Below are 23,887 nucleotides of genomic sequence, written 5' to 3'. Positions count from 1 at the left end.
TAACACTCATTGGGAATGGAGGTGGTAATGAATCAGTGATTCATAGTATTGACTTGTGCCAGGATATCCAGATATTGAAGCAAACCTCGTTTTCAGCTTTGAAGAGATAAAGATTGCAATTGCTTTTTCCAGATCTAGATCTACTGCTGTCATTTTAACTCCTATACTCAGTGCTACCAGAAGCAACTTGTGGTTCTAGTGCAATCAAAATGCTGTAGACGCGTACCATCATGTATCTACTTCTCGTTATTGTTCTCCTGAAGTCCAATTGCACTTTTAACCAGGATGGTACTCGTCAGTCTCTTTGCCACAAATGATATATTAGTTGCCATCGCCCACATTTGTGCATTTGTTGGCATTTTGACATCAGGAAGTGTGATAACCATTCTTCTCCTGGGTTACTTTCAGAATCAAAATATGTTGCATATGCCCTTGAGTCTGTAAGCCGCATCCCCCACTAAGACCTATTTGCTATACAAGCGCACAAATTCCTGAAAGCCACAGAGGGGTGTGATACAAACAATTTACAACAGCTGTGCACATTGGACGAAGCGCTAACTAAAGGACCCAAGGTTCCGTGATGATGTTAAGGGAATGAAAGCATTTCAATGTATTTTTAATCCTCTATGCACCATTGAAAAACTTCAGTTGAAAAGTAAACGAAATTCTACAGTGATTCACAATGAATGATAAGATTGTCATTGCATGTTTGAATTGGTACAACTAGCAAATATACTTTCATAAGAAGCTGTTTCATACATCATGCCGTGAATTCTGATGTGCTGGTAGTTCTGACTCCCGCTGTTGTGAATACTGTTGTCCACGTAAATCTGACTCCCACAGTCGCGAATTCTGCCGCATTGGTAGATCTGATTCCCTTTTCTGTGAATTCTGCCGTGATGGTAAATCTGACATTTGGTCACATTGCTGCCGAAGACATGCACCTTCATCCTGATTGTCATTCTCTGTGCTAGTAGATGGTTTAGCACCTGAAGTGATAAGGTTCTTGAACCATGTTCCTTGAAGTCTAGGGCTTCCTCTGTTTGAATTGGCAGGGGAATCAGGAGCAGACCCATTATTGGATGCAACACCTACAAGGAAGCGATATGCCACTTTGCTAGCTGATACAATCTCTGCCTTGGCTTGTCTGAACTGCAATAAGCCCACACATACATTAAGATAAATATTAGTTGCACTGAACATTATCAAATTGCCAGATAAGGGCTTACAGTCATCTGTCACATGTGTATTTGACAATCATAGAAAATGAGGATCTTCTATGCCACGACAATCCACAATTCAGGGCGAGGCAAGTTAACTTTAGCATGTGCCAAAATAATTATTGTGCCCACAGTAAAGAAATTCAAGCAAAGAACAATCATGTGAATTTCAATATGCACATCTATTTTCTGTGATTACGCCTAAGAAAATGAATTGCATGTTTGATAACCAAAGTACTTTATATTTTCAATGATTTGTTTTGCAGATTAATTCTAGTCAATTAAAAAAAGAACACGTCGGAATAGATGCTGAAAATATGGTGCTATTGAATAGAAAGCCAACTGCACAATAAAACCACCTACTTATAGATAGTGTTTTTATTGAGTGCAAGTAAAATGGAGTTATGTTCCTAAGGATTCCAGAGCTGACATGAACAGAACTTTTTCACCATTCCTGATTGATATAAACATGACAGATGGACAGATGATCCTTGCCAAGTAAAAGAAAAAGGAGTTGCACATCTTACCCGTACAGCTGTATTTCCTGCTACTTCCAAGGCTGCATCACCAGCATTGGCAAAACGATTAACCCAACCTGTTAAGAAAGCGTAAGAATATTATTCAGGAACAAAAATGGGCATCATATCAATATATGCTGCTAGAACTAGAGTACACGGTGCAAAATAATGCTTACCTGGAAGTTTTGGCACACCAAGCCTTTCGCAGAACTCATCACAAAAGTGATTGCAGTTCTTGGATAGCAAGTCATATGCACTTCCAGGCCATTCTCTACTCAGCTCCCGCAATATCTGATTCACTTTAAAGATAGAAAAGTTTGTTTTTCCTAGTACAATGCTCTCACGATATGTGTACATTGGGTTCTTTCCAGAAGGACAACTAAAAACTCCAGTTCCTTGTTCACAAAATCCAAAAGACCATTCATCTTCACCATAAACCTGTTACATATAAGTTGAACAAATTATAGCACACTACTTGTATCTCCATTCAGAAAAACATGATAATATAAGCATACTGCAACAATAAATCAAGGGCAAAAAATAGAAAACTAACTTGCATCAATTGTCAATAATTAAGTGAAAGTGTATCTTATCCTACAGTGAAACAGACAGCTTCTCATATGATGATTGCAGTGCATAGTTAACTGATAATCTTGTGATTATAAGAGGAAAAAAAACCTTCAAATTCAGCGTGTAATGTCAAGGTATTCATTCAAGTAAAACCAAAAGCAGATGGAATATCATATAATGAAGTCTGAAAATTCTTTTAAGAGTAAGAGATTAGGTTTTCGTCCCAAAAGACCATCAATTTCACACAAATCTATCTACCTCTGTTGAAATCAATTCGAGTACCCTTTCTATTCCTCATTTCAACAATATAACTTCTTTCTATTTACACCTCAAACTAAAATCAAGAGGGGGTAAAACAACCTTAAGAGCAACTGCCCAGGACGGGTATGGGATAGGAACAGTATCTAGACGTTGATATTGTACTGTATTGATAGACTTTCATCTGGATAAAACTAAGTTTCCTGATGAATAAACTCACAACATTTATCAACTTATTACAGGTGGAATTGTAGACAACTCCTTTGGCACCATTCAACTATTAAACAAAAACAAAGAAAATGGAGAAATCACAATGCTAGAAGCAAGAAAACAAATGATGTATCATTTCAGCAAACAAGATGTCCAGATGCTAAAATCAAACTCAAAAGTTTCGCATCTTATATAAGAGATACAAAATGAGACATAAATTTCCTGTGTAATGACTCGCAACTACATAAACCAAAAACTCAGATCTCACCTCGAAAATTCCACAGCTGATACAATCAAAATCAACAAATAAACATGAACATAAGGTTTAAATAATGAACTCCAGATCCTCACCAACAAATCAACAGATAAATGTACAAAATTAAATATAAGAAATAAAGAGAAATGGAAAATGACATACCTGAACGGCGCTATGGAAGATGCCACCAAGGCCAATACCGTCCTTAAAGATCTTATTGATCTGCATAATAGTACTGTTTGTCTTCTCTGATCCACTATTCGTTACATCGTATATATGCAATATCACATCCGCCATTTCTTTGTATCACTTACAAAACCCTAACTTCAAACTCCTAATCCTCCTCTCTCTCTCTCTCTCTCTCTCTCTCTGTATAATCACATACAAAACTTCTTTACTCTCTTTTCTCGTTCTCTCGGTTTTATCCTCTTCTAAAATCCTAGCAACGCCTCTCTCTCTCTCTCTCTCTCTCTCTCTCTCTCTCTCTATATATATATATATATATATATATATGCTCGATTCAAGGCATAAAGAATTCACACTTCCCTGCAATTCATTTCAAAATAATAAAATGCCACTGTTTTGCCTATAAATTGTTTACGACTTCTCGAAGATCTTTTGTGCGTTTTTCTCTTCTTCTTTTTTTTTTTTCTGGTTTAGTGGGAGACCTTTTCTTTGTTTTTTTTTTTTTTGACGGGTTAAGTAGTAATTAATCCGTTAAAATGCAATTTTGGGATATTTTTGGAGGAATTATGAATTACCCTGGATGTTTCGCGTAATTTCAAAGTGGCCGTTATATTTTTACAACTGTCCGCCACTATAGCATGTCTCGAGCCATGATAAGCTCGGCTGGATAAGAGGGTCCTACCCAGGCGCGCAATTATTATGAACTATGAGACACCGACAGAAAGTGTTTCTATTAACTATTATACCCTTGCTTTTCTCATCCAGCTTTTTACGGTTCAGTCAAAATTAGGGACAGAAACCATTCCTCCCGCCTAGTGAAATAAAAGAGTCAGAAACTGCAATGTTTCCAAAGACTGGAATTTCAGCTTATTATGTAAAAGCAAAAATTAAATTCAATCCACACCCAGCTTGTGGATGGGCAGGCTTAGATGCATAGTTCGGTTCGGCCGAGTTCATACAGTGACAATAGTTCTTAGGAGCCCATAACTTGAGAGTGGATAATCGACCGTCCATTTCTTAGCATCAAACCCATTTCCCTCTTCTTTTTTTCTTCCTTCCTGATATATGATTGGATGAGGTGTGATTATGGTTATATCTCGATGCCATAAGTTCTGTCGGTAATACAGATTTATAGATGCAAGCAAGCAGCTTTGGCTTGCGAGATAGTTGCTGTGGAAACAGCCATGCACGATGGCTGAAGTTTTGGTTTCTTTCATATGAATTAGGTTACCAATCAGAATTATTGAAATTTAAACTGTTCAATATTTTAAGTTTTTCTTTTTCTTTATTATAAAAGTAAATTGATTTTTTCTACTTTTTAAGAATGAAAGTAAATTGATTTTTCTTTTTATTCATATTTAATTATATACATTTAGTTAACTCTTTCAGTTTATTGTATAATTAATAAATAATTATATTAACACTATTTAAATAAACTAATTAAAAAAAACTAATAAAAAATTATAATAAATTTATTTATTCTCACTCGTACATGTATTATATATTTCATAGATTACAGTTTATAGTGAAATTAGGTTTTACATATCATTTTATAGTATTTTATGCCATATTTCATCGCCTTATATATTTATTTATTTTTATGTCATATTTTATTAAAATTTATTTACTTTAAATAAAGTGAGTTTTATATAATCAATTTGTATGGAATTGGTCATAACTAAACTAATTTTTAATTAAATATATAAATTTTTTAAATAAATTAATATATTTATAGTACCAAACAAACTCTTTCAACTTTATTATTTTAAATTTAATTTTTTATATTTTTTTAAATAATATAAATTTGTAATAAATTTTAATCCAACATAGTATTAATCTTTTTTTTTTTCTTTATTGCATTCCATTCAGGAATTAAGATCGAATTATGCGAAAGTATTTACTATAAAAATATGTTGGCCTTGTAACGGTTATGGTTCAATTTTGGTTTTAAATATCAGCTTTTGCTGCGCGGTGGTACTCCATGGATGTCACATTTTTGTGCATAATGCAAGTTTGTCGTGGCACCACAAGGAGCTAAATCTTCATATACTTGCTCCTAATTAATTATATGATATATAATTAAAAGTCGTGTTTTAGGTAAAAGAAATTGTACTATTTTTAAAAGAAAAATAAATTGTAGCTGAGTGATGATAGTAGTGAGACGCTACTAGGGGTGATCACATTAGCCATTTGTAAAAACTTATTATGTATATTAGTTTTTAAGTTTATTAATTCTAATTCTAAACCGTTAGTATTAATTAAATGATGTTTACAATATAATTAATCGAATTTTTAGTTTTTAATTATATTAAATTTTATATATTTTAATGTATTTTTCTTTTTCTTCAACTAATCAATAAATTAGTAATAATAATGATAATATAATTAATATATTTCTTTTTAAATTAGACTTATTTCATAATAAGAAATTATTTTAGCAATTTATATATTAAATATATTTATATAAATTAATACTAAAATAATTTATTAATTAAGATATTATATTTATATAAGTTAATACTAAATATATAATGAATATGAGCAATACACATAGCAGTTATAGTAAATATAATAATTATATATATATATATATATATATATATATATATATATATATATATATTATGCGGTTAACCGAACCGTTTTCTTATATAAAAAAATGAAAATGAAATTAAAAATAAAAAAATTTTATAAAAAAATTAAAATTCAGATTGTCGATTCGATTAACCTATTTTATTAGTTTAATTTTTCCATTAGATCAAATTTTCGGTTTGATCGGTTTTTCTATGACCTTTAGACACTAGTATTACTAGAAAAGATGATTTTTTTTTACTTGATGTACTTAATTTTATTAACCAATTTGGAAAATGATTGTTAAGTAAAAAAATATCTCGTAAAGGATTAATTCCTAAAAGGTCTGTCGAGTTTATCACACTTATATTTTGATCCCTATTCTTTCAAATAATCACTTCTAATCCTTAAATTAATATTATTAAAATGCATGATTTGAGAAAATTATAATATTTTCAAACATTTAAAATCATAAACTAAATTATGATATTTCTTTAAGGATTAAAATATATTCAAACTTTAAGTATCAAATAATAAACTAGAGGTTGATTAAAACTTTATATATTTCTTTTATCAATAAGGATTAAGGGTAAAGATACAAACATTTAAGAGCTAAAAATACCAATTTTCATATACAAAGGCTTCAAAGTGTATATTAAGGTAAGCTCCAGGAGTTTTCAGTAGTTAACCGAGAACTGATAATAAATAGTTCTTGCGACTGCGTGATGTTTTGCGTCCCGCAATCACCAATTGGAAGAACTTGAACAAAAAAACATCTCTCTCTCTCTCTTGATTAACGTTAATCTGACATCTCTCGTGTTTCTGCTCTGCAACTAATTCGCTATCGAAAGTGATTTCAGTCTGCGAGTAAGCTAACCTCTCTTCCCTCTCATGATTTTGTATACCTAAAAATATTTTAGGTTTTTGTTTAACCCAGCTTATGAACCTATAAACAAGTAAGAATATTCAGACTTCTTAATAATTATCTGTGAGGTTACTCAGTTCCATTTAGCAATTAAAGCTCGTCTTTGTAGAAATTGAACTTCACCGGTGTAATTCTCAGCTCTAATCGTTTCCCCAATTTTTGAGGGGCGAACCATTTTTAGTATTTTAACATTTGTTGAGAAATGCAGTATTGTACAGGCAGAGGTGATTCAAAACTGCAGTCTCTCTTTCTCGGCGTGTACACTGTTGGCCAAATCAGCATGGTAGATTCACTTTTGAAGTAGCTACTTGCATGTTAAATTCTGCTTTGTTCTTCTTTATTTGTTCCAAAGATATCAATTTTGGTAGTTCTAGAACTAAAATTGTCTTGTCAATCTGAGAACACGCATAAAAAATTGGGTCCTGTTCTTCAGTGATTAAAGCTGGTTTTTCTGGTTGTTTTGGACCATCTGATCAGAAAACTGTCTTTGGCTGATTTACAAGTGGAAACAAATTCTGAACGACATTTGAAATTTGGATGCAGGATTCTAATGGTTTCATTGATGAGAAGGCTGAAAGTAAACTGTATGTTGGTAATCTTGACTTGAGAATAACAGAGTAAGGGAACTTATCAAGGCTGCATTCTTTATTGCAAAATTGTTGTTCATAATTTATATAAGGTTTTGTGATTTACATTTTCCATCGTCTTCAGGGCTGCATTGATTAAGATGTTTTCTCCATATGGCAAGATTGTATCTGAGGACTTCTTGTGGCATACTCGCGGACCAAAACGTGGAGAGCCACGGGGCTTTGCTTTTGTCCAGTTTAGCACCAAAGAGGTAAGTTGTTTGCTTCTTTCATCTTTGTATACGGGCAAATTCCTGATTTCCATGTTTAAAGTGAGCATGTAGGAAGCGGAATTGGCGAAGGAGAAGATGCATGGGAGATTAGCTTGTGGCCGCCCATTGGTTGTTCGTCTTGCCAGTGAGAAATACCTGGAGGAAGCAGCACAAAATTCTTGTAGAGCAGTAGGTGAGATGAAGAAAACAAGCACTGCTGGTGGCACTTCTGGGCAGATGAGTCGGAATGCTAAGATAGCTGCAATAAAGAACAAATTGAGAACCTTGGAAGAAGAGGGCTCTAGTGTGAAGAAGCAGAAACAATCTGGCAGCATATTGGGTAACAGTCGTCTTGACCGTTTATCAGGGGAAAGATGATGGGCAGGTTTGCTGAGAAAACACGAGTTGGAAGTTTGTTCACAATTCCATTTAAGACTGATCAAGCGCAATACATTATGCCTAATTTCAGGAGTACAATGGCGTTGATGTGCAACTTATATGATCATTCTTTAGCCTGATTTTCATGTCCTCGAGTTTATTCTAAACATTTTGGGCTTATTTGTAGCCTACCTATTGGGCTTGGGACTCATAGTTAGATTGACTTGTTGACCACAGTTTGGATTACGAAATTCTGTGGCATGCTATTATCAATGGCAGGAGTTCAATATGATTTTCTTGTTTATGGAATTAGCCTGCGGGCGGGAAGATAAAGGGTAAATTGTGTGAAAATAGCAAGTTCTACTGATGATGTTTTCAAGGACGTGAACATCAGCGGTGTGCTTCTCCTGGACCTTTTGTCCAAGTATCCTTAGATTCCTGCAACAATTCAGATCAAAATGGTGCTTCACATTCCTCTTTATCAAACAGTTGATCAAATTAAAGATTTAATCACATGATAATTATAGAAGTACAAAGAGAGGGAAAAATAACAATAAAAAATACTATTGAAAGAAAAAGAAACTTGCTCAAATTACAAAAGTAGTGGTAATTCCACCAATTAGAAAAAAGAAAAAGAAGAAGAACAAAAAGCAATAACACTGAATGAATACTATTAAAGTAATTATCTTCCAAATCTTGAAAGAGCTTAGAAAACACTTCTGAGTTCTTTTCCCAAGTAAAAGGAAATCTCTAAAGCTACGCCTGCTCTCACTCTCGCTGAGCTCGCTGGAGACTGGAGGTCAATGGCATCAAAGCTTCAATTTCTACACGTACATGTAGCTAGCTCTCCGGTGCCAAATCCAAAGAAGAATCCCATATTTGTTCCCGCCACAATGTCTCCCCAATCCTACCAATCCTTCAAGATTTATCCTCTTCATTTCCATTCTAATGATAATGACAACAGTAATAATAACAGAAACCAAACATTTCTCTCTCCTCAGTTATATCCTGGAGACCCTAGTTCTCGTCGATCTCTAGCAGTCAGATCCAATTTAAATTTCCCTCTTATTTCTTCCAACGATAGATGGGGTACATGGACCGCTCTTTTCGCCACTGGCGCTTTCGGTATTTGGTAAACATCCCGTCAATCTCGCATCTCAATTATGGTGACATTACAAACTCTGATTCTGAATTTTTTTGTGTTTGAAGGTCAGAGAAGACCAAAATTGGAAGCGCTTTGAGTGGTGCGTTAGTGAGCACCTTAGTTGGACTTGCAGGTAGTAATTTGGGGATCATTTCTTGTGAATCTCCTGCTTACGCTGTCGTTTTAGAGTTTCTGCTCCCTTTGGCTGTTCCTTTGTTGCTGTTTAGAGCAGATTTGCGTCGCGTGATTCGCTCTACTGGAACACTTCTCCTGGCTTTCTTGTTAGGATCAGGTAATGTAATTAAGTCCATAGCCAAAATCTATTAAATGAAGTTGCGTGCTAAGCAATATTTTAATCTTTATGTTTGTTCTGCTTTTGTTAAACAGTTGCAACAACAGTTGGGACAGTTGTTGCCTATTGGATTGTTCCAATGCGATCACTTGGTCAGGATAGCTGGAAAATAGCAGCTGCTCTCATGGGTAGACATATTGGCGGAGGTAATGTTGTTTTCAAGATATCAATCTCCATATACAGTTCAATTTCTTGTAAGCAGAGATACGTGGTATCTTCTATTTGTCTCGTAAATAACCTGTGACTTTTGTTATTGATATTTGTAGCTGTCAATTATGTTGCCATTGCCGATGCTCTTGGTGTATCTTCATCAGTCTTAGCTTCTGGATTAGCTGCAGATAATGTTATTTGCGCAGTATATTTTACAACATTGTTTGCGTTGGCATCTAAGATCCCGGCTGAGACCTCAACATCCTCTAATGGTGACTAAAATTCTACCTTCATTTTATCTGATTGTTTGCAATTGCATTCAAGCTCCAGCACTTTGTTTGTTACTTAATGCCTCCGATTTTGTCAGTGAATTTTTTAGCTCTCCCAGTTTCATCACTCAACTTTGTTTGTACATGATTGTTGGATTGGACTCTGGCAGAGGATGGAATGGAGAGTGGGTCTGTGTCTGGCGAAAAGCTTCCTGTTCTACAGCTTGCTACTTCCCTTGCTGTGTCCTTGGCTATCTGTAAGGCTGGTTCTTATGTTACAAAACTTTTTGGGATTCAAGGAGGCATCCTGCCAGCTGTGACGGCCATTGTTGTTATCTTAGCAACTGCATTTCCGACCCAGTTTAATGGCCTCGCACCATCTGGGGAGGCCATGGCTTTGATTCTGATGCAGGTGAGCTGAATTTTACTCAATACTTCTTGATTTAGTTAGCTTACTTGACCTTGAAGAACCTAACTGCTCTGTTATGAGGTTCCTAATCTTGAATAAGATGTCAATGTGGTACAAGCAGGTATTTTTCACTGTGGTGGGCGCAAGTGGAAACATATGGAATGTGGTCAAAACAGCTCCTAGCATTTTCATGTTTGCTCTAGTCCAGATCGCTGTTCATCTTGTTATAATCCTGGGACTAGGAAAACTATTCCGCTTTGACCAAAAGTTACTGCTATTGGCATCAAATGCTAACGTTGGAGGCCCTACAACAGCATGTGGAATGGCCACGGCTAAAGGGTGGAGTTCTTTGGTTGTTCCTGGTATTCTTGCTGGCATTTTCGGAATTGCCATTGCAACTTTCCTTGGCATCGGATTTGGAGTGACGGTCTTGAAATTCATGTAATTTTAAATTTCTAAAGTTATTCTGTAATCTGGATAACGCCTCAAGATCAAACAAATGTTGCATGGCTTCTAATCTCTCTTGTAGCATTTGATATTCCAATACATAAAAGAACAACAGCAACAAAAAAGAAGGGGCATGATAGCTTCAGCGCGGAAAGATTACAGTGAGTCAGTGATTGCTACTCTGAAAAGAGGAACATTTTACCTGTGTCAGAGAAAAACAAGGAGATGATAGAGAAAGTTTTACCCTGTTGTTAATACCAATAACGACATTGGAAAGACAAAGCCATTCATCTCCGCCGTACAGTACACCCTTCCAACCAATTACAATTTACAGAAGAACAATGATTTCATCAGAGTTAAGGGTTTTACAGCCTATCCTCTAGAAAATAGAATTTGATAAAATCAATCTGTCAGATTCTAGGAATTCAAATCTGGTATCTAGAATTCCGCCGGCGTAAACCGTCAACTATTTATGGCTTCCTTATCATCACCGTTGCTTCACTCTTCTTGCTCTCCCTCACTACGAATCTCATCTAGGCACCTGTCACCTTTCTCTTCCCGCCATAAACTCTCACATCCAAACATTAACGAAGCAGCATTCTCACCTTCTACTATATCGCTTAACAACACTAGTTTAATTAGACAAATAAAACTCCGTTCACAGCTTAGGTTTCCTTTAATTTCTCCAGACGACCATTGGGGCACATGGACCGCTCTCTTCGCCACCGGAGCTTTTGGTATCTGGTAAATAACTAATTAATCCTGTCTTTCTCTGTCTCTTCTACATACAGATGTCAAAATTTGAATTTCTTTTCTTTCTTTTTGAAGGTCAGAGGGGACTAAAGTTGGGAGCATGGTGAGTGCGGCGTTGGTTAGCACATTGGTTGGGCTAGCAGCGAGTAATATTGGAATCATTCCTTACGAAACGGCGGCGTATTCTCTTGTGTTGGAGTTTCTACTGCCGCTAACGGTTCCTTTGCTCTTGTTTAGAGCTGATTTGCGAAATGTGATCCGTTCAACAGGGAAACTGTTTTTGGCCTTCTTGCTTGGTTCAGGTTACATTACATCTCCTCTATTGTTTTTACTTGTATATCCATTATCTAATTGTCATCTCCATTGATTTAGGTCCTATGTTTTTGTGCACCTAATAATAATCTTTAAAATTAGAATACAAGTAATAAACTTTAATATTTTGTGCACCTATAGTTATTAGCTTGCGTTCTAATTAGTACCTATGGATGTAAATAACCTAAGAATACGCAACTATTTTTCCATGCAATTATACTTGTATATCTTGTGTATTTTTATTTAAATCTTGGATTGAATTGAATTTACTAGTCCTTGTGATTTTCTGTCATGCTTAGTAACTTAATTCCGTTGCTTGACAGTTGCAACTATCATTGGAACTACAGTAGCATTTCTGATGGTGCCTATGCGATCACTTGGTCCAGACAATTGGAAAATAGCTGCTGCCCTTATGGGTAGTTATATTGGGGGATGTAAGTTGTTTGGTGTTGCTTGCACATTATATTTGGCAGATAGTTATGGTTCAGAGTAAAAAACCGGCAGTGTGCCACACTTAGTGATGTAGCTCCTCTAACTTTATGATATGCTGCTATCCATGCTACATATCATGAGGTAAAATAGTATTATCTAGGACTGAAATCCCAAGTGAGAAACATCTGTATTTATTCAAGACTTGAAAATCATATTCTGGGCCATGCTGCTACCTGCTTATTGAGATTTTATGCATGTAAATACTTTGTGTGCGTTTCTTTTACCGAGTTCAGTATGGTAATTACAGTTCTCTTTACTGTTTCAGCTGTTAATTATGTTGCAATTTCGGAGGCTCTTGGTACATCTCCATCTGTTGTGGCTGCAGGAATAGCTGCCGACAATGTTATTTGTGCAACATACTTCATGGCATTATTTGCATTGGCCTCTAAAATTCCTGCTGAGAACTCAGCATCTACTAATGGTATGTAGTTTATAGCAAGGATGTAGGATGTTTCTTCATGTTTAGAGGTAAATGGCATTCTTCCACTTGCATTACGATATGTAATTTCCATCAAAATCCCAGACTCTTTGATAGGTGTTGAAATGGATGTGGAGTCCAGTTCTACAGGCAAGATCCCTGTGCTTCAGATGGCTGCAGCACTTGCTATCTCCTTTATGATTTGTAGGACAGCTACGTATCTCACACAATTGTGCAAGGTTCAAGGAGGCAATCTTCCAGCAATAACAGCTATAGTTGTCTTTTTAGCAACATCATTTCCAGTGCAATTTGGTCGTCTTGCTCCTGCTGGTGATACTATTGCCCTGGTTCTGATGCAGGTAATTTTAATATATCCAGTTGTTTGCATCGTATGTAAATTTTTCTTCGGTTGTGTTACACTTTAATACTCTTGCTAGTTGTAGTTAAAATTATATCACTTGTGAATTTAAAAACTGACAAGTGACGGGAACCCCTTTATATACAATGCCAGATATAAATTTATTTATTTATGTATTTTCTTGTTTTTCTTAAATTTTTCCCACTTCTTTTCTTGGAAAAAAGAGGCAGTTTGTGTGAAAATTTTGACACGCAGGTTTGCTAGGATTAATATTTAAGTTGATGATTCTAATCACATAAATTACAGTATATGTTGGATTTGAAAGGAAGAGAAGAACATGAAACAGAGATTTAGAACAGAAAATATAAACAAATTGCAGCAGGATCACCATTCTTTTTTACCAAAAACTAATTACATTGCTGAGATACAATTACATTAATGAAACATGATTAACATACATGAAATTTCACTAATCTTAATTACAAAAATCTCAGCAACTCCAACAGTATATCTTTTGATCCAGTGAAAATGTTGTCACCAGCGCTTTTTTTGAAATCTTCATTTAATTTACACAATTTTTTTGTTGCAAGTTTCTGAAGTCTATGCAGTCCTCCAATAATAGTATCTTTAAATTTGAAGTTGACATTACTGCGAAAGATCTCAGTTATACATGGGTTGCTTTTGCAACAGGTCTTTTTTGCTGTGGTTGGAGCTAGTGGGAGCATATGGAATGTGATAAAAACAGCACCTAGTATTTTCTTGTTTGCTCTAGTTCAACTAACTGTGCATCTTGCTGTGGTCCTCGGACTTGGAAGACTATTCGATTTTGATTTGAAGCTCTTACTTCTGGCATCAAATGCCAATATTGGAGGCCCTACAACAGCCTGTGGAATGGCTACTGCAAAAGGATGGAAATCTCTTGTTGTCCCCGGGATTCTTGCAGGCATTTTTGGCATCTCTATTGCTACTTTTCTAGGAGTTGCTTTTGGAATGATGTTCCTTAAATACTTGTAGATTTTGTAAGAACGAAATGGCAGAGCCATCTTACTGCGGACAGCTAAGTTAAGCTTGTAATGTAATTAAAGCAAGAGCATGTAGAAATCAGTCGAATCACATTGCGTTGTTTTCTTTCTGGGGGGTGGATGGATAGGACTATGCCTGATGAACTCTTGGACATCTGATGATTGTAAATCTTCCACTTCTGATTCATGATGATGGCGAGCTCAAAACTTGACAGGGTCTGCCAGTCACTTTCTACAGTAATTTTACGAATTGTACATTTGTTAAAATTCAATTATGGGGAACCAACTTGAGTGAATTTTATAGTCTATTTTCTATTATATTAAATTTTTTTTCCACATTTCCTTATAGTTTTACTTTTAGCTCAGTATGCCTTTTGTCACCTCTGGCCAGATACTCTTGTTTATTTAAGCATATTCCATTGCCTGTTGCATTGCATCACTCGATATTGCATGTTGCTACTAGAGAATAGAGATAGTTCTTCTTCTACCCCCTACCCCCCCCCCCCCCCCCCCCCCCCCCACACACACACACACACTTTGGCCACTGTTGTACTTCCTTCAATTCAGCCACAAGTCAACTGTACTTTCATCACCTAAATAAAAGTCAACTGTACTAACAACACTATCAATTGCACATGATGTGGCTTATGTGCACATTCCTAGAGATTAAGAGAAAGATTCAAGTCGATAGAGAGAACTAGGAGAGAGAAAATGAATTACATTCTTTTATTAGCCAAGGAATCTGGTATATACACCACAAAACAATTAAAATGAACACATTTCAATACAGTCAATGCTGGCTCATCTATCTTTGTTCTTGCAATCCAACTGGCTGACAACTATTGGCCTAGATTATTGACTTTTCAGACCGATGGCTGGACTGACTGAGTTCTCCGGTCCTCGCAGATGAATGTAATTGAAGCACTGTTTACACGGTCAGGATGATGATAATGCAAACTATCCACACAAAACAATGCATACTACCAAAATAATTGAGTGGTCTTTCTTCTTCTTTAGAGAAGTGGAATCTGAAATGCACCTTTATTTGGTTACCAAATTGGCTTGCTGCAGTATACAACAATATACCTTAATTATGTGCATGAAAAAAACATCATCAATTCTTACGAGTTTTTCTTTTAATGCTGTGTTTGCCTATATCTGTATATTCCTAGCACTAGTGCCTTAATTTATGTCTCTTCCAGCTTATTCAGGGCTATATATTAAGTGTTTTGACCTTCCATATAATGCCAAATCACATCATATGATGTAAAACTATTCCCTATACTAATAGTTTTTCTATTATTTTTACTTTAGAATATAAAAGCATGTAGAATGTTATTAGCTAACAATGGAAGTATAGACATGTATGAATCATGCTTTTTCTTTGTACTTCATATGCTGACCTGCAATAAAAGCAGTCCTGTGGTATAAAATGCTTTTAGGATCGCTCATAGCTTATAGCATAGTCTCAACTTTTGCAGGGTGAATTATAAGGGACTCCTTTCATAACAACTGTACCTATAGGATAAGATGAGCAACATCTCAGTCATGAGGCTGATATTGCTCGTGGTGTTTCTGGGATGGCTCATTGTTTGGGTTCTCTTACCGACGAAGGTTTACAAAAATTCTTGGACTCCAAAGCTAAACAGTAAACTGAATTCCACATATTTTGGAACCCAAGGTTGTTTTGTGTTATACTTTCCTGTGTGTATTTGTTTGTCTTTCTTCTAATCCATTCCTTCTGGCTTCTATCATATTTTACAGGAACAAATCTTCTGCTATTTTCATTTCCGGTGATGTTCATAGCTGCTTTTGGATGTGTTCATCTCCATTTTCATAAGAATAAACGAGGAAATTCCAGCTCCAAAAGGTTATCTATCATTTATATTATTCTCTCCTTTTCCAATGTCTAGTAACTAATCGGACTGCGGTTTATATATGCAACAAGAGTAACCGTACTGCCTTGTGTGGAAATGGTTGCAGCAACGTCAAAGGCAATCTTTTGTCCTTCTTCAGACGTCCAGTGCTTGTGATGGCTCCTTTAGGGATTGTTACTGCAATGGAGATTGCTTTTTCAGCCATGTTTATTGCACTGATGATCTGGTCTCTTGCCAACTACTTGTATATCAGTTTTGGTAATCTCCATATGCATGTTGAAGGGGAGAAAGTGTAAGTATATCGGAAGATCCCTGTCCCCCTTATCACTAATTTCAGTTACTAAATGTCCTTATTGTCCCTTTGATCGGAAAGCAGAGCATTTCTTCCCAAAATCTAATCTTCTGCTTAATTGACTGCTCAGGTGGCAAGCAAAGTTTCGAAGCGTATCACTGAGGCTTGGATATATTGGAAATGTATGCTGGGCCTTTCTCTTCATTCCAGTGACTCGAGGATCTTCCCTTTTACATCTTGTTGGACTCACATCTGAGTCCAGTATCAAGTATCATATATGGCTGGGGCATCTCTCAAATATCCTTTTTGCTGCACATACCATGGGTTTCATCATTTACTGGGCAATGACTAATGAAATGGCTGAGGTACTTGCTACTACATCTTAATCTTGTTTCATTTACCTGTGTTAGTCAATAAATTGTTGACTTGGTGTTGTTTGTGGTTACACTTTAGATCAAAAGGCTTGGATTCTTTGCAACGATGAAAGATTGCTGAATCTTTTCACAGCGTTATTGTCTATTTTCCGTCTCATTATGAACTGAGCGGGGCTAGTGTTTTTACAAGAAATCTCTAGCCAACCTTCCTGCAGAAGATCTTTTCTTAACATCAAGCATGTTGATACTAGAGAAAAATATAATATTAAGCTAACTCCAACAATTTCTTTGTCCTCAATCTTCCTTGGAAGCCATTAATGTTGTCTTTATTGCTTCATTCCTTTCGATCGTAGCTTTGCCTCTATTATCATTTTCATATTATTATTGGATATCATATAAAAAGTCACCACTGAAGAAGGGAGAGGAAAATCATATCAGGATAATGAGTATAGTATGGGTTTCTGTACATTAATTCTAAATTGATGTTTGATTAAAGAATATCCAAACTTCCGAAAGTTCCTCTTAGATTCAAGAATTGTGCTCGTCTAAACTAGACGTATATTTCTATATGATTGACTAATTTGACAAAGAAAAATGAACAGAAGAAACCAAACTCATCTATTGTATAATTCATGGCTATATATACCTGGCATGCTTCCTGTGCATATTATGTATAGGTGTTGAACAAGATATTTGGCCATGCAGATGCTAGAGTGGAGCAAAACCTACGTCTCAAATGTTGCTGGGGAGATTGCCATGGTTCTTGCAGTGGCAATGTGGCTGACAAGCATTCATCGCATCAGGCGCAAAATGTTTGAGCTTTTCTTCTACACCCACCATTTGTATATTCTCTACATACTCTTCTATGTATTGCATGTTGGCGCTGCCTACACGTGCATGATCCTACCTGGGATCTTCCTTTTCCTCATTGATCGATATTTAAGATTCTTACAGTCAAGGCAACGGGTTAGATTAGTCTCAGCTCGCCTTCTACCATGTGGAACTGTTGAGCTGAACTTCTCTAAGGACAGAGGTAAGAACACATTTAATCCGAATGCATGACTTTTTTTTTGTCTTCGTATATCTGGATTTAATCTGTAGCATGCCGGGCATTAACACTTAAGAAGAATGAGACATTTTTCGATGTCTACGTGGCATATCTTTGTCTTAATTAAATATGTTTATCAGCGATGAAATATTCCGTAGCCTATTATTTGACATTGGCTAACTTAACATTAAAATATTTTTGTCCCCAGGATTGCATTATAACCCAACAAGCATATTATTCCTAAATGTGCCTACCATTTCCAAGCTACAGTGGCACCCATTTACTGTGACTTCAAACTGCGACGCAGAACCGGAGAGGCTAAGTGTAATTATCAAATGTCAGGGAAGTTGGTCTCAAAAGCTTTACCGGGAAATTTCTTCTGTAGATCGTCTTGAATTGTCTGCTGAAGGACCTTATGGACCTACTTCATCTCATTTCTTAAGGTCAATTTCCTAAGAAGGAAAATGAAGATTTATCTAACAAGGAACTATATATTTCTGTTACGATGCTAATTAAGTTAAGTATGATATATTTTCCCACAGGCATGAGTTGCTCGTGATGGTGAGTGGGGGCAGTGGTATAGCTCCCTTTATCTCCATAATCCGCCAGATCATTTTCGAAAGCACACAGCCAAACTGTCATATTCCTCAAGTCCTTCTGGTTTGTTCTTTCAAGAATTCAACTGAGCTTGCCGTACTTGACCTCCTGCTTCCCATCGACGGCGCGCCTGCAGAACTTACAAAAGTGCAACTCCAAATTGAAGCTTATATAACTAGAGAGAAAGATCAACCTATTGAAGACACTGAAAAGCTCCTCCAAACCAAATGGTTCAAGCCAAGTCCATCAGACTCACCCATAACTGCAGTTCTAGGCCCCAACAATTGGTTATGGCTTGGCGCAATAATCGCTTCATCATTTGTCATGTTCCTCCTGTTACTAGGCATTATCACTCGTTACTATATTTACCCCATTGATCATAACACTGGCGTCGTATATCATTATTCCTATTATATACTATGGGATTTGTTTTTGGCCTGTGTCTGCATATTTGTTGCTTCTAGTGCAGCCTTCCTTTGGTTCAAGAAAGGAAATGCCATGGAGGGGAAGCAAATCCAGAACCTGGAGATTCCAACTCCAACATTATCATCAGGTTCATGGTTTTACAGTGCCGATAGAGAGCTCGAAAGCCTTCCTCGTCAATCCCTTGTCCAAGCTACTAAGGTGCATTTTGGTGGAAGACCTGACCTCAAGAGTAAGCCCTCTAGACTAGATGCATTAATCACATGCAGTTTCTATTCGTAAGAAATCTATTCGTTGAATTGATTAATATGCGTGATGGCACTGCAGGAATTCTGTTTGATTGCAAGAGATCAGATGTTGGAGTGTTAGCCTGTGGGCCAAGGGGAATGAGACATGAAGTTGCCAAAATCTGTTCATCTGGCCTGGCAGATAACCTCTACTTCGAGTCTATTAGTTTTAACTGGTGATGCAATACTTCTAGTATACAGCGAGTTGGTATCTTAATTTTTCTTTTTTGGTGTGTGTGTGTGGATATCAAGCAATAAAGGAGCCCAAGCCTGAGCAACTGTTCATATAATGTGAATCTGTAATGCAAAGTTGCTAATAGTATTCAGCATGAAGAATAATGACCTAAATGTAAACCTGTGATGATCCTTAACTTGTAAATATACCATCTAAAATGAAACAAAGAAAAATTACATTGCTTTAGAAATTGAGTCTTTTCTAGGAGAAGAAAAAAAAGACTATTAAATATATGTATGGTCGTAGATTCTATTGCGGTAAGGATTAAAGACTAATTGATAAAATTCACTGGATCTAAGAAATGAATACGAGTTCTCTTTTTTTTTTTTTAATTTTAATAAGTTTCTTTTCTTTTTCATAATTAGATGATATTAAGGTGAAAATTATAAAGTACTGTTAATAATTCAATGATTCTTTGTAACAAAGTGAAACAAGAGAACCGTATCTAATATTCGCATTCTTCTCTTCACAACAATTCATATTTTTTAATTAAAAAAAAAAAAACTGGTTTTAAAATTATTGTTGTTATTATTTTTAACGTATCACCTGCTCTTAATGTAGCATCACCCTGGCACTACTAAGTGATACCCTGAATGGTTAGACATATAGTAAAATGAAAAGTTCTTTGCAAGAAGTTGAATATCGATCGATGGGTTCCCAATACAATCTACAAACTTGATAGCCGTACTAATGTAATACAAGAACTGCAAATTGTAACTGGCTCTAACTAATTGACAAAAAAAAAAACAACAGCTACTCGTCTAAGAAACAGACTTATGAAACTAACAACTAATCTTTAACAATCGCAAACATAATACTACAGCTGCACCAGCAATTCATAATAGTTCATACGGCATCTTGCATATCATATCAGGTAGATTTAAGCTTCAACTCAATAGGACGATTATGGTATATGGGAACATCAGATTCCAATAAATATTTTGTAAATTAGTGACGGCTTCTACGTGGAAGACAACAAAGTCGGTTCAAAGCAACAACGTGAAAAAGGAAAAGACAAAGGAAGGTTAAAGGTTGTAGCATATAAATACTGTTGCTATATGCTTGTAATAATTGCTTCGTAAAGATAGATGATTTAATAATACATCTTTGCTATGATGCTAGTTATGGGCACTTTTCTTCCCCTCTCAGATTACAAGTCAAACTTCTTGATCACAATCCCAACTCAAGGATACATGTAATTTGTTCTTCCACAGGCACTTCTTTTAATTTATTCACTAAATCTACGGTGCCTCCTTCTTTCTATAAAATGGGCATAAGTTAAACACACTTATTCAACGCTGATTCCTTCAGGTCCAGCTATGAAGACCCTTCTCCAATCATCCATAAGGGTGTTGGTGGCTGTGGTGTTTCTTGGGTATATGATGATTTGGATCATGAAGCCCACAAACACTTATTTCTTGCACTGGCTGCCTGATATTCAGGCAAAAACCAATTCCACATTCTTTGGAAAGCAAGGTTCAATTAATTTGCTTCTCTATCATATATGTTATACCGTTCTGGCTATTTAAGAGTTTGCGAGAAGCGTTTTATATTTATGGAGTTTCTTTTGTTAATTTTAATTTCTATGATGAAATAGGTGCAAACATGCTGGTGTTTATGTTTCCAATTCTTTTTATTGCCACCTTATCCTGTCTGTACCTCCATATGGGAAATACTAGCCAGATCGATTATTGGTTTGCTTCATGGAAACGTCCGGTGATCATGAAAGGTCCTCTTGGGATTGTTTCATGGATGGAGGTGTCTTTCCTGGTCATGTTCATTACATTACTGATGTGGTCTTTGTTCTCTTACTTGCATGGTATGTTTGCGTTCGCCGCGCCAGAGGCTGCATACCTGGGGTTGAAAGTGTAAGGAATTCTTTCACCAACTTTACATTGTGCTTTTTCTTGCAAAACTTCTATGTTTGAGAGTTTAGTGGGAAATCAAATTGTGTCTGTTGATTAATTTGAATAATCTCATAGGTGGGAAGCCAAGTTGCAAAGTGCAGGTTTGTCTCTGGGACTTGTTGGGAATGTCTGCCTGGCATTTCTCTTCTTCCCAGTAACTAGAGGATCCTCAGTTTTGCGGCTTCTTGGCCTCAACTCAGAGGCAAGCATCAAGTACCATATATGGCTAGGCCATATTGCTTTAACCATCTTCACTTCACACGGATTATGTTACATTGTGTTTTGGGTCAAAACCCACCAATTGTTGCAGGTAAAAAGTAGTCACCTCAATGCAAATGAATCAAGAGAATAGCATTCCAGCTATAAGATTTGCTAAAAGTACCTATTTCTGAATGGCAGATGCTGAAATGGGACAAATTTCAATTTTCAAATATGGCTGGGGTTATAGCCTTGCTTTCTGGATTAATCATGTGGATCACAAGTCTAAAGCGCATTAGGCGAAAGATTTTCGAGCTCTTCTTCTATAATCACTATCTTTACATTCTTTTCGTTGTGTTCTACGTTTTTCATGTTGGGTTCGCTGATGCTTGCATCATCCTCCCTGGTTTCTACCTCTTCCTAATTGATCGATATTTGAGATTTTTACAATCCCAGCAGGGAGTTTTCTTGGTCTCAGCACGCATTTTGCCGTGCGAAACCATAGAACTGAATTTCTCAAAGAGCCCAGGGTTGAGCTATGCTCCAAGAAGCACTGCCTTCATAAATGTGCCTAAAATTTCCAAGCTGCAATGGCATCCCTTTACAATTACATCCAACAGCAATCTGGATCCAGACAAGTTAAGCATTGTCATCAAATGTGAAGGAAACTGGTCTCACAAGTTGTATCAAATACTGTCATCCTCTTCACCATCTGACCACCATCAAGTCTCCGTCGAAGGACCTTACGGCCATTTCTCAAACTCTTTTATGAGGTGCTTCCACAATATAAGAGCTACCATTGTGCCAGTTTTGGCCTTTGATTCATATAATCTAATCTCTATAATCTGATCTCCAAACATAGTTAATATTTGTCCCTGATTAGCTGCAAGGCGCCAAAATTAACATTAGAAAAAGATGTTGCAGGCACGACGAGCTAGTGATGGTGAGCGGAGGAAGCGGCATAACCCCTTTCATCTCCATCATCCGAGAAATCCTGTTTCTGGCCAATACAGCAAATCGCAGGACCCCTAGGATACTCCTCATATGTGCCTTCAAGAAGTCTAGAGAACTCGCAATGCTAGACCTTCTACTCCCAGTTTCAGGAACCACACTTGACATTTCTCAATTAAAGCTAGAAATTGAAGCCTATATAACCAGAGAGAAAGAACTGAAGACAGAGAACCAGAAGCTCAGAACAATATGGTTCAAGTCCCATCAATCGGATGTGCCAGTTTCTGCAGTCCTAGGTTCAAATAGTTGGCTCTGGCTGGGGACAATAATTTCAGCTTCTTTCGTCATCTTCCTTGGCCTCATTGGCATTCTTACACGATATTACATATACCCAACTGACCATAATACTGATATGATATACTCCATGCCTTCAAGGTCTGCTTTAAACATGATCTTCTTAATTGTCTCTGTAGTGATGACCACCTCTGCAGCATTCCTGTGGAACAAGAAACAGAATGCTAAGGAAATGAAGCAAATTCAGATCGTGGATATGCCAACGCCAGGAACATCCCCAGGCTCTACATTCCACGATACCCAGAGAGAACTGGAGAGCGTTCCTCACGAATCTCTTCTCCAAGCTACCAGGGTGCACCTTGGTGAACGGCCAAATCTGAAAAGTAAGCTACTTTCTGCTCATAATCTCGATAATACATTTCCAGAAACCACAGCACATAATTAGTAAAAATAACAAAATAACATAATGACAAAAACAAAGTTAAACATTAATGAACGATATATTTGTAAAAGTAATAAAGCTTCAGTATCAAATCCGGATTTTGTTGATTCTCACAGGAATATTATCAGAGTGCAAAGAAAACAGTGTGGGAGTTCTTGTAAGCGGACCAAGAAAGATGAAGCGAGAAGTGGCCGCAATTTGCTCATCTGGTTCAGTAGATCACTTACATTTTGAGTCCATTAGCTTTAGCTGGTGAGGCAACGACAAGAAATTATCTTTTCAAATTACAAATATCTTGCGATTGTTTCATTCTTGCAGTTACAGTAAAAAAGTAGTAACATACATCTTTAAGCCCTGAATTTTTCTGTCTTTCAATTATAATAGTTAATCAACGCAAAAATAAAAATATAAAAATTTAATAAAATAAATTAAAATTTTGATAATTCGATAAAATAAAATAAAATCAGAGAATAAAACAGAATAACAATCACCTCAAAAAATTTCTAAAAAAATTTTCGATGAGGCTCGACCCTAAGGAAGATGCGTGTGAGAATGCATTTTTCAAAAAAAGAATTAAAAAAAAAATCAAAAGAAAACAAAAAGAGAATCCAATTAACAACCAACATAAAAAAAAAAAAAAAAAAAGAAAAAACACTCCAAGATTGAAGATCAATAGAAAAGGGATTTCAAACATGAGATTCCCCCACCCACCAAAAAAAAAAAAAAAAGAACCAAATTGCACCATAAAAAAATCAAATAGCGCCTGTCCTTCCATCTGATTATAAACTCCAGCAGCAACTCAAATTCTATCTCTGTTTTAGAAAGGCTACACAGCAATTCCTTGCCCTTTTAAATTTCAGCTTCTTGTGCTCTCTGATAGGAGGAACTGCAATTTTATAACACAGT

The 23,887-nt window shown here is 36.2% G+C and overlaps 6 protein-coding genes across 11 annotated transcripts; 5 read left to right on the top strand and 1 right to left on the bottom strand.

Moving 5' to 3' along the window:
* Positions 1–676: 676 nt before the first annotated feature.
* Positions 677–3,872, bottom strand: LOC8277105. 3 transcript variants are annotated; one of them, XM_048372683.1, is made up of 5 exons: positions 3,508–3,872; positions 3,195–3,403; positions 1,915–2,176; positions 1,748–1,815; positions 677–1,152 (listed from the first exon to the last, which is right to left on the bottom strand). In XM_048372683.1, the coding sequence occupies exons 2-5, from the start codon at positions 3,327–3,329 to the stop codon at positions 754–756; spliced, it is 864 nt and encodes a 287-aa protein (XP_048228640.1). In that variant the 5' UTR covers positions 3,330–3,403; positions 3,508–3,872; the 3' UTR covers positions 677–753. The 3 variants fall into 3 exon arrangements, with proteins under 3 accessions (XP_048228640.1, XP_048228639.1, XP_048228638.1); XM_048372682.1 differs by having other exon boundaries at positions 3,195–3,401; positions 3,482–3,871; XM_048372681.1 differs by having other exon boundaries at positions 3,195–3,872.
* Positions 3,873–6,482: 2,610 nt separating this feature from the next.
* Positions 6,483–8,234, top strand: LOC8277106 (probable RNA-binding protein 18). Of its 2 annotated transcripts, XM_015715835.3 has the most exons (5): positions 6,483–6,656; positions 6,923–6,997; positions 7,258–7,331; positions 7,426–7,552; positions 7,625–8,234. In XM_015715835.3, the coding sequence occupies exons 2-5, from the start codon at positions 6,995–6,997 to the stop codon at positions 7,928–7,930; spliced, it is 510 nt and encodes a 169-aa protein (XP_015571321.1). In that variant the 5' UTR covers positions 6,483–6,656; positions 6,923–6,994; the 3' UTR covers positions 7,931–8,234. The 2 variants fall into 2 exon arrangements, with proteins under 2 accessions (XP_015571321.1, XP_048228919.1); XM_048372962.1 differs by lacking the exons at positions 6,483–6,656; positions 6,923–6,997 and having other exon boundaries at positions 7,252–7,331.
* Positions 8,235–8,376: 142 nt separating this feature from the next.
* Positions 8,377–10,771, top strand: LOC107260731 (uncharacterized membrane protein YjcL). The gene is made up of 6 exons (XM_015715832.3): positions 8,377–9,062; positions 9,140–9,366; positions 9,462–9,572; positions 9,693–9,848; positions 10,016–10,257; positions 10,376–10,771. The coding sequence occupies exons 1-6, from the start codon at positions 8,734–8,736 to the stop codon at positions 10,697–10,699; spliced, it is 1,389 nt and encodes a 462-aa protein (XP_015571318.1). The 5' UTR covers positions 8,377–8,733; the 3' UTR covers positions 10,700–10,771.
* A 237-nt stretch (positions 10,772–11,008) lies between these two features.
* Positions 11,009–14,394, top strand: LOC8277107 (uncharacterized membrane protein YjcL). 2 transcript variants are annotated; one of them, XM_015715834.3, is made up of 6 exons: positions 11,009–11,445; positions 11,530–11,756; positions 12,090–12,200; positions 12,524–12,679; positions 12,794–13,035; positions 13,725–14,394. In XM_015715834.3, exons 1-6 carry the CDS (start codon positions 11,174–11,176, stop codon positions 14,046–14,048), a joined length of 1,332 nt encoding a protein of 443 aa, XP_015571320.1. In that variant the 5' UTR covers positions 11,009–11,173; the 3' UTR covers positions 14,049–14,394. The 2 variants fall into 2 exon arrangements, with proteins under 2 accessions (XP_015571320.1, XP_015571319.1); XM_015715833.3 differs by having other exon boundaries at positions 12,782–13,035.
* A 709-nt stretch (positions 14,395–15,103) lies between these two features.
* LOC8277108 (ferric reduction oxidase 4-like) lies at positions 15,104–19,302 on the top strand. Of its 2 annotated transcripts, none has more exons than XM_015715707.3 (9): positions 15,104–15,322; positions 15,538–15,737; positions 15,821–15,926; positions 16,040–16,225; positions 16,356–16,590; positions 17,305–17,632; positions 17,856–18,090; positions 18,190–18,899; positions 18,995–19,302. In XM_015715707.3, exons 2-9 carry the CDS (start codon positions 15,587–15,589, stop codon positions 19,132–19,134), a joined length of 2,091 nt encoding a protein of 696 aa, XP_015571193.2. In that variant the 5' UTR covers positions 15,104–15,322; positions 15,538–15,586; the 3' UTR covers positions 19,135–19,302. The 2 variants fall into 2 exon arrangements, with proteins under 2 accessions (XP_015571193.2, XP_048228882.1); XM_048372925.1 differs by having other exon boundaries at positions 15,137–15,216.
* A 788-nt stretch (positions 19,303–20,090) lies between these two features.
* LOC107260839 (ferric reduction oxidase 2-like) lies at positions 20,091–23,641 on the top strand. Its single transcript, XM_015715706.3, has 6 exons — positions 20,091–20,665; positions 20,787–21,057; positions 21,172–21,406; positions 21,496–22,067; positions 22,219–22,922; positions 23,098–23,641. The coding sequence occupies exons 1-6, from the start codon at positions 20,509–20,511 to the stop codon at positions 23,235–23,237; spliced, it is 2,079 nt and encodes a 692-aa protein (XP_015571192.1). The 5' UTR covers positions 20,091–20,508; the 3' UTR covers positions 23,238–23,641.
* The last annotated feature ends 246 nt before the right edge of the window (positions 23,642–23,887 follow it).

This window comes from Ricinus communis, chromosome 4 (genome assembly GCF_019578655.1).
Source record: "Ricinus communis isolate WT05 ecotype wild-type chromosome 4, ASM1957865v1, whole genome shotgun sequence".
Classification (NCBI taxonomy): Eukaryota; Viridiplantae; Streptophyta; class Magnoliopsida; order Malpighiales; family Euphorbiaceae; genus Ricinus; species Ricinus communis.
The sequence above is the reverse complement of the archived record's forward strand: the minus strand, read 5'-3'. Positions and strand labels throughout refer to the sequence as shown.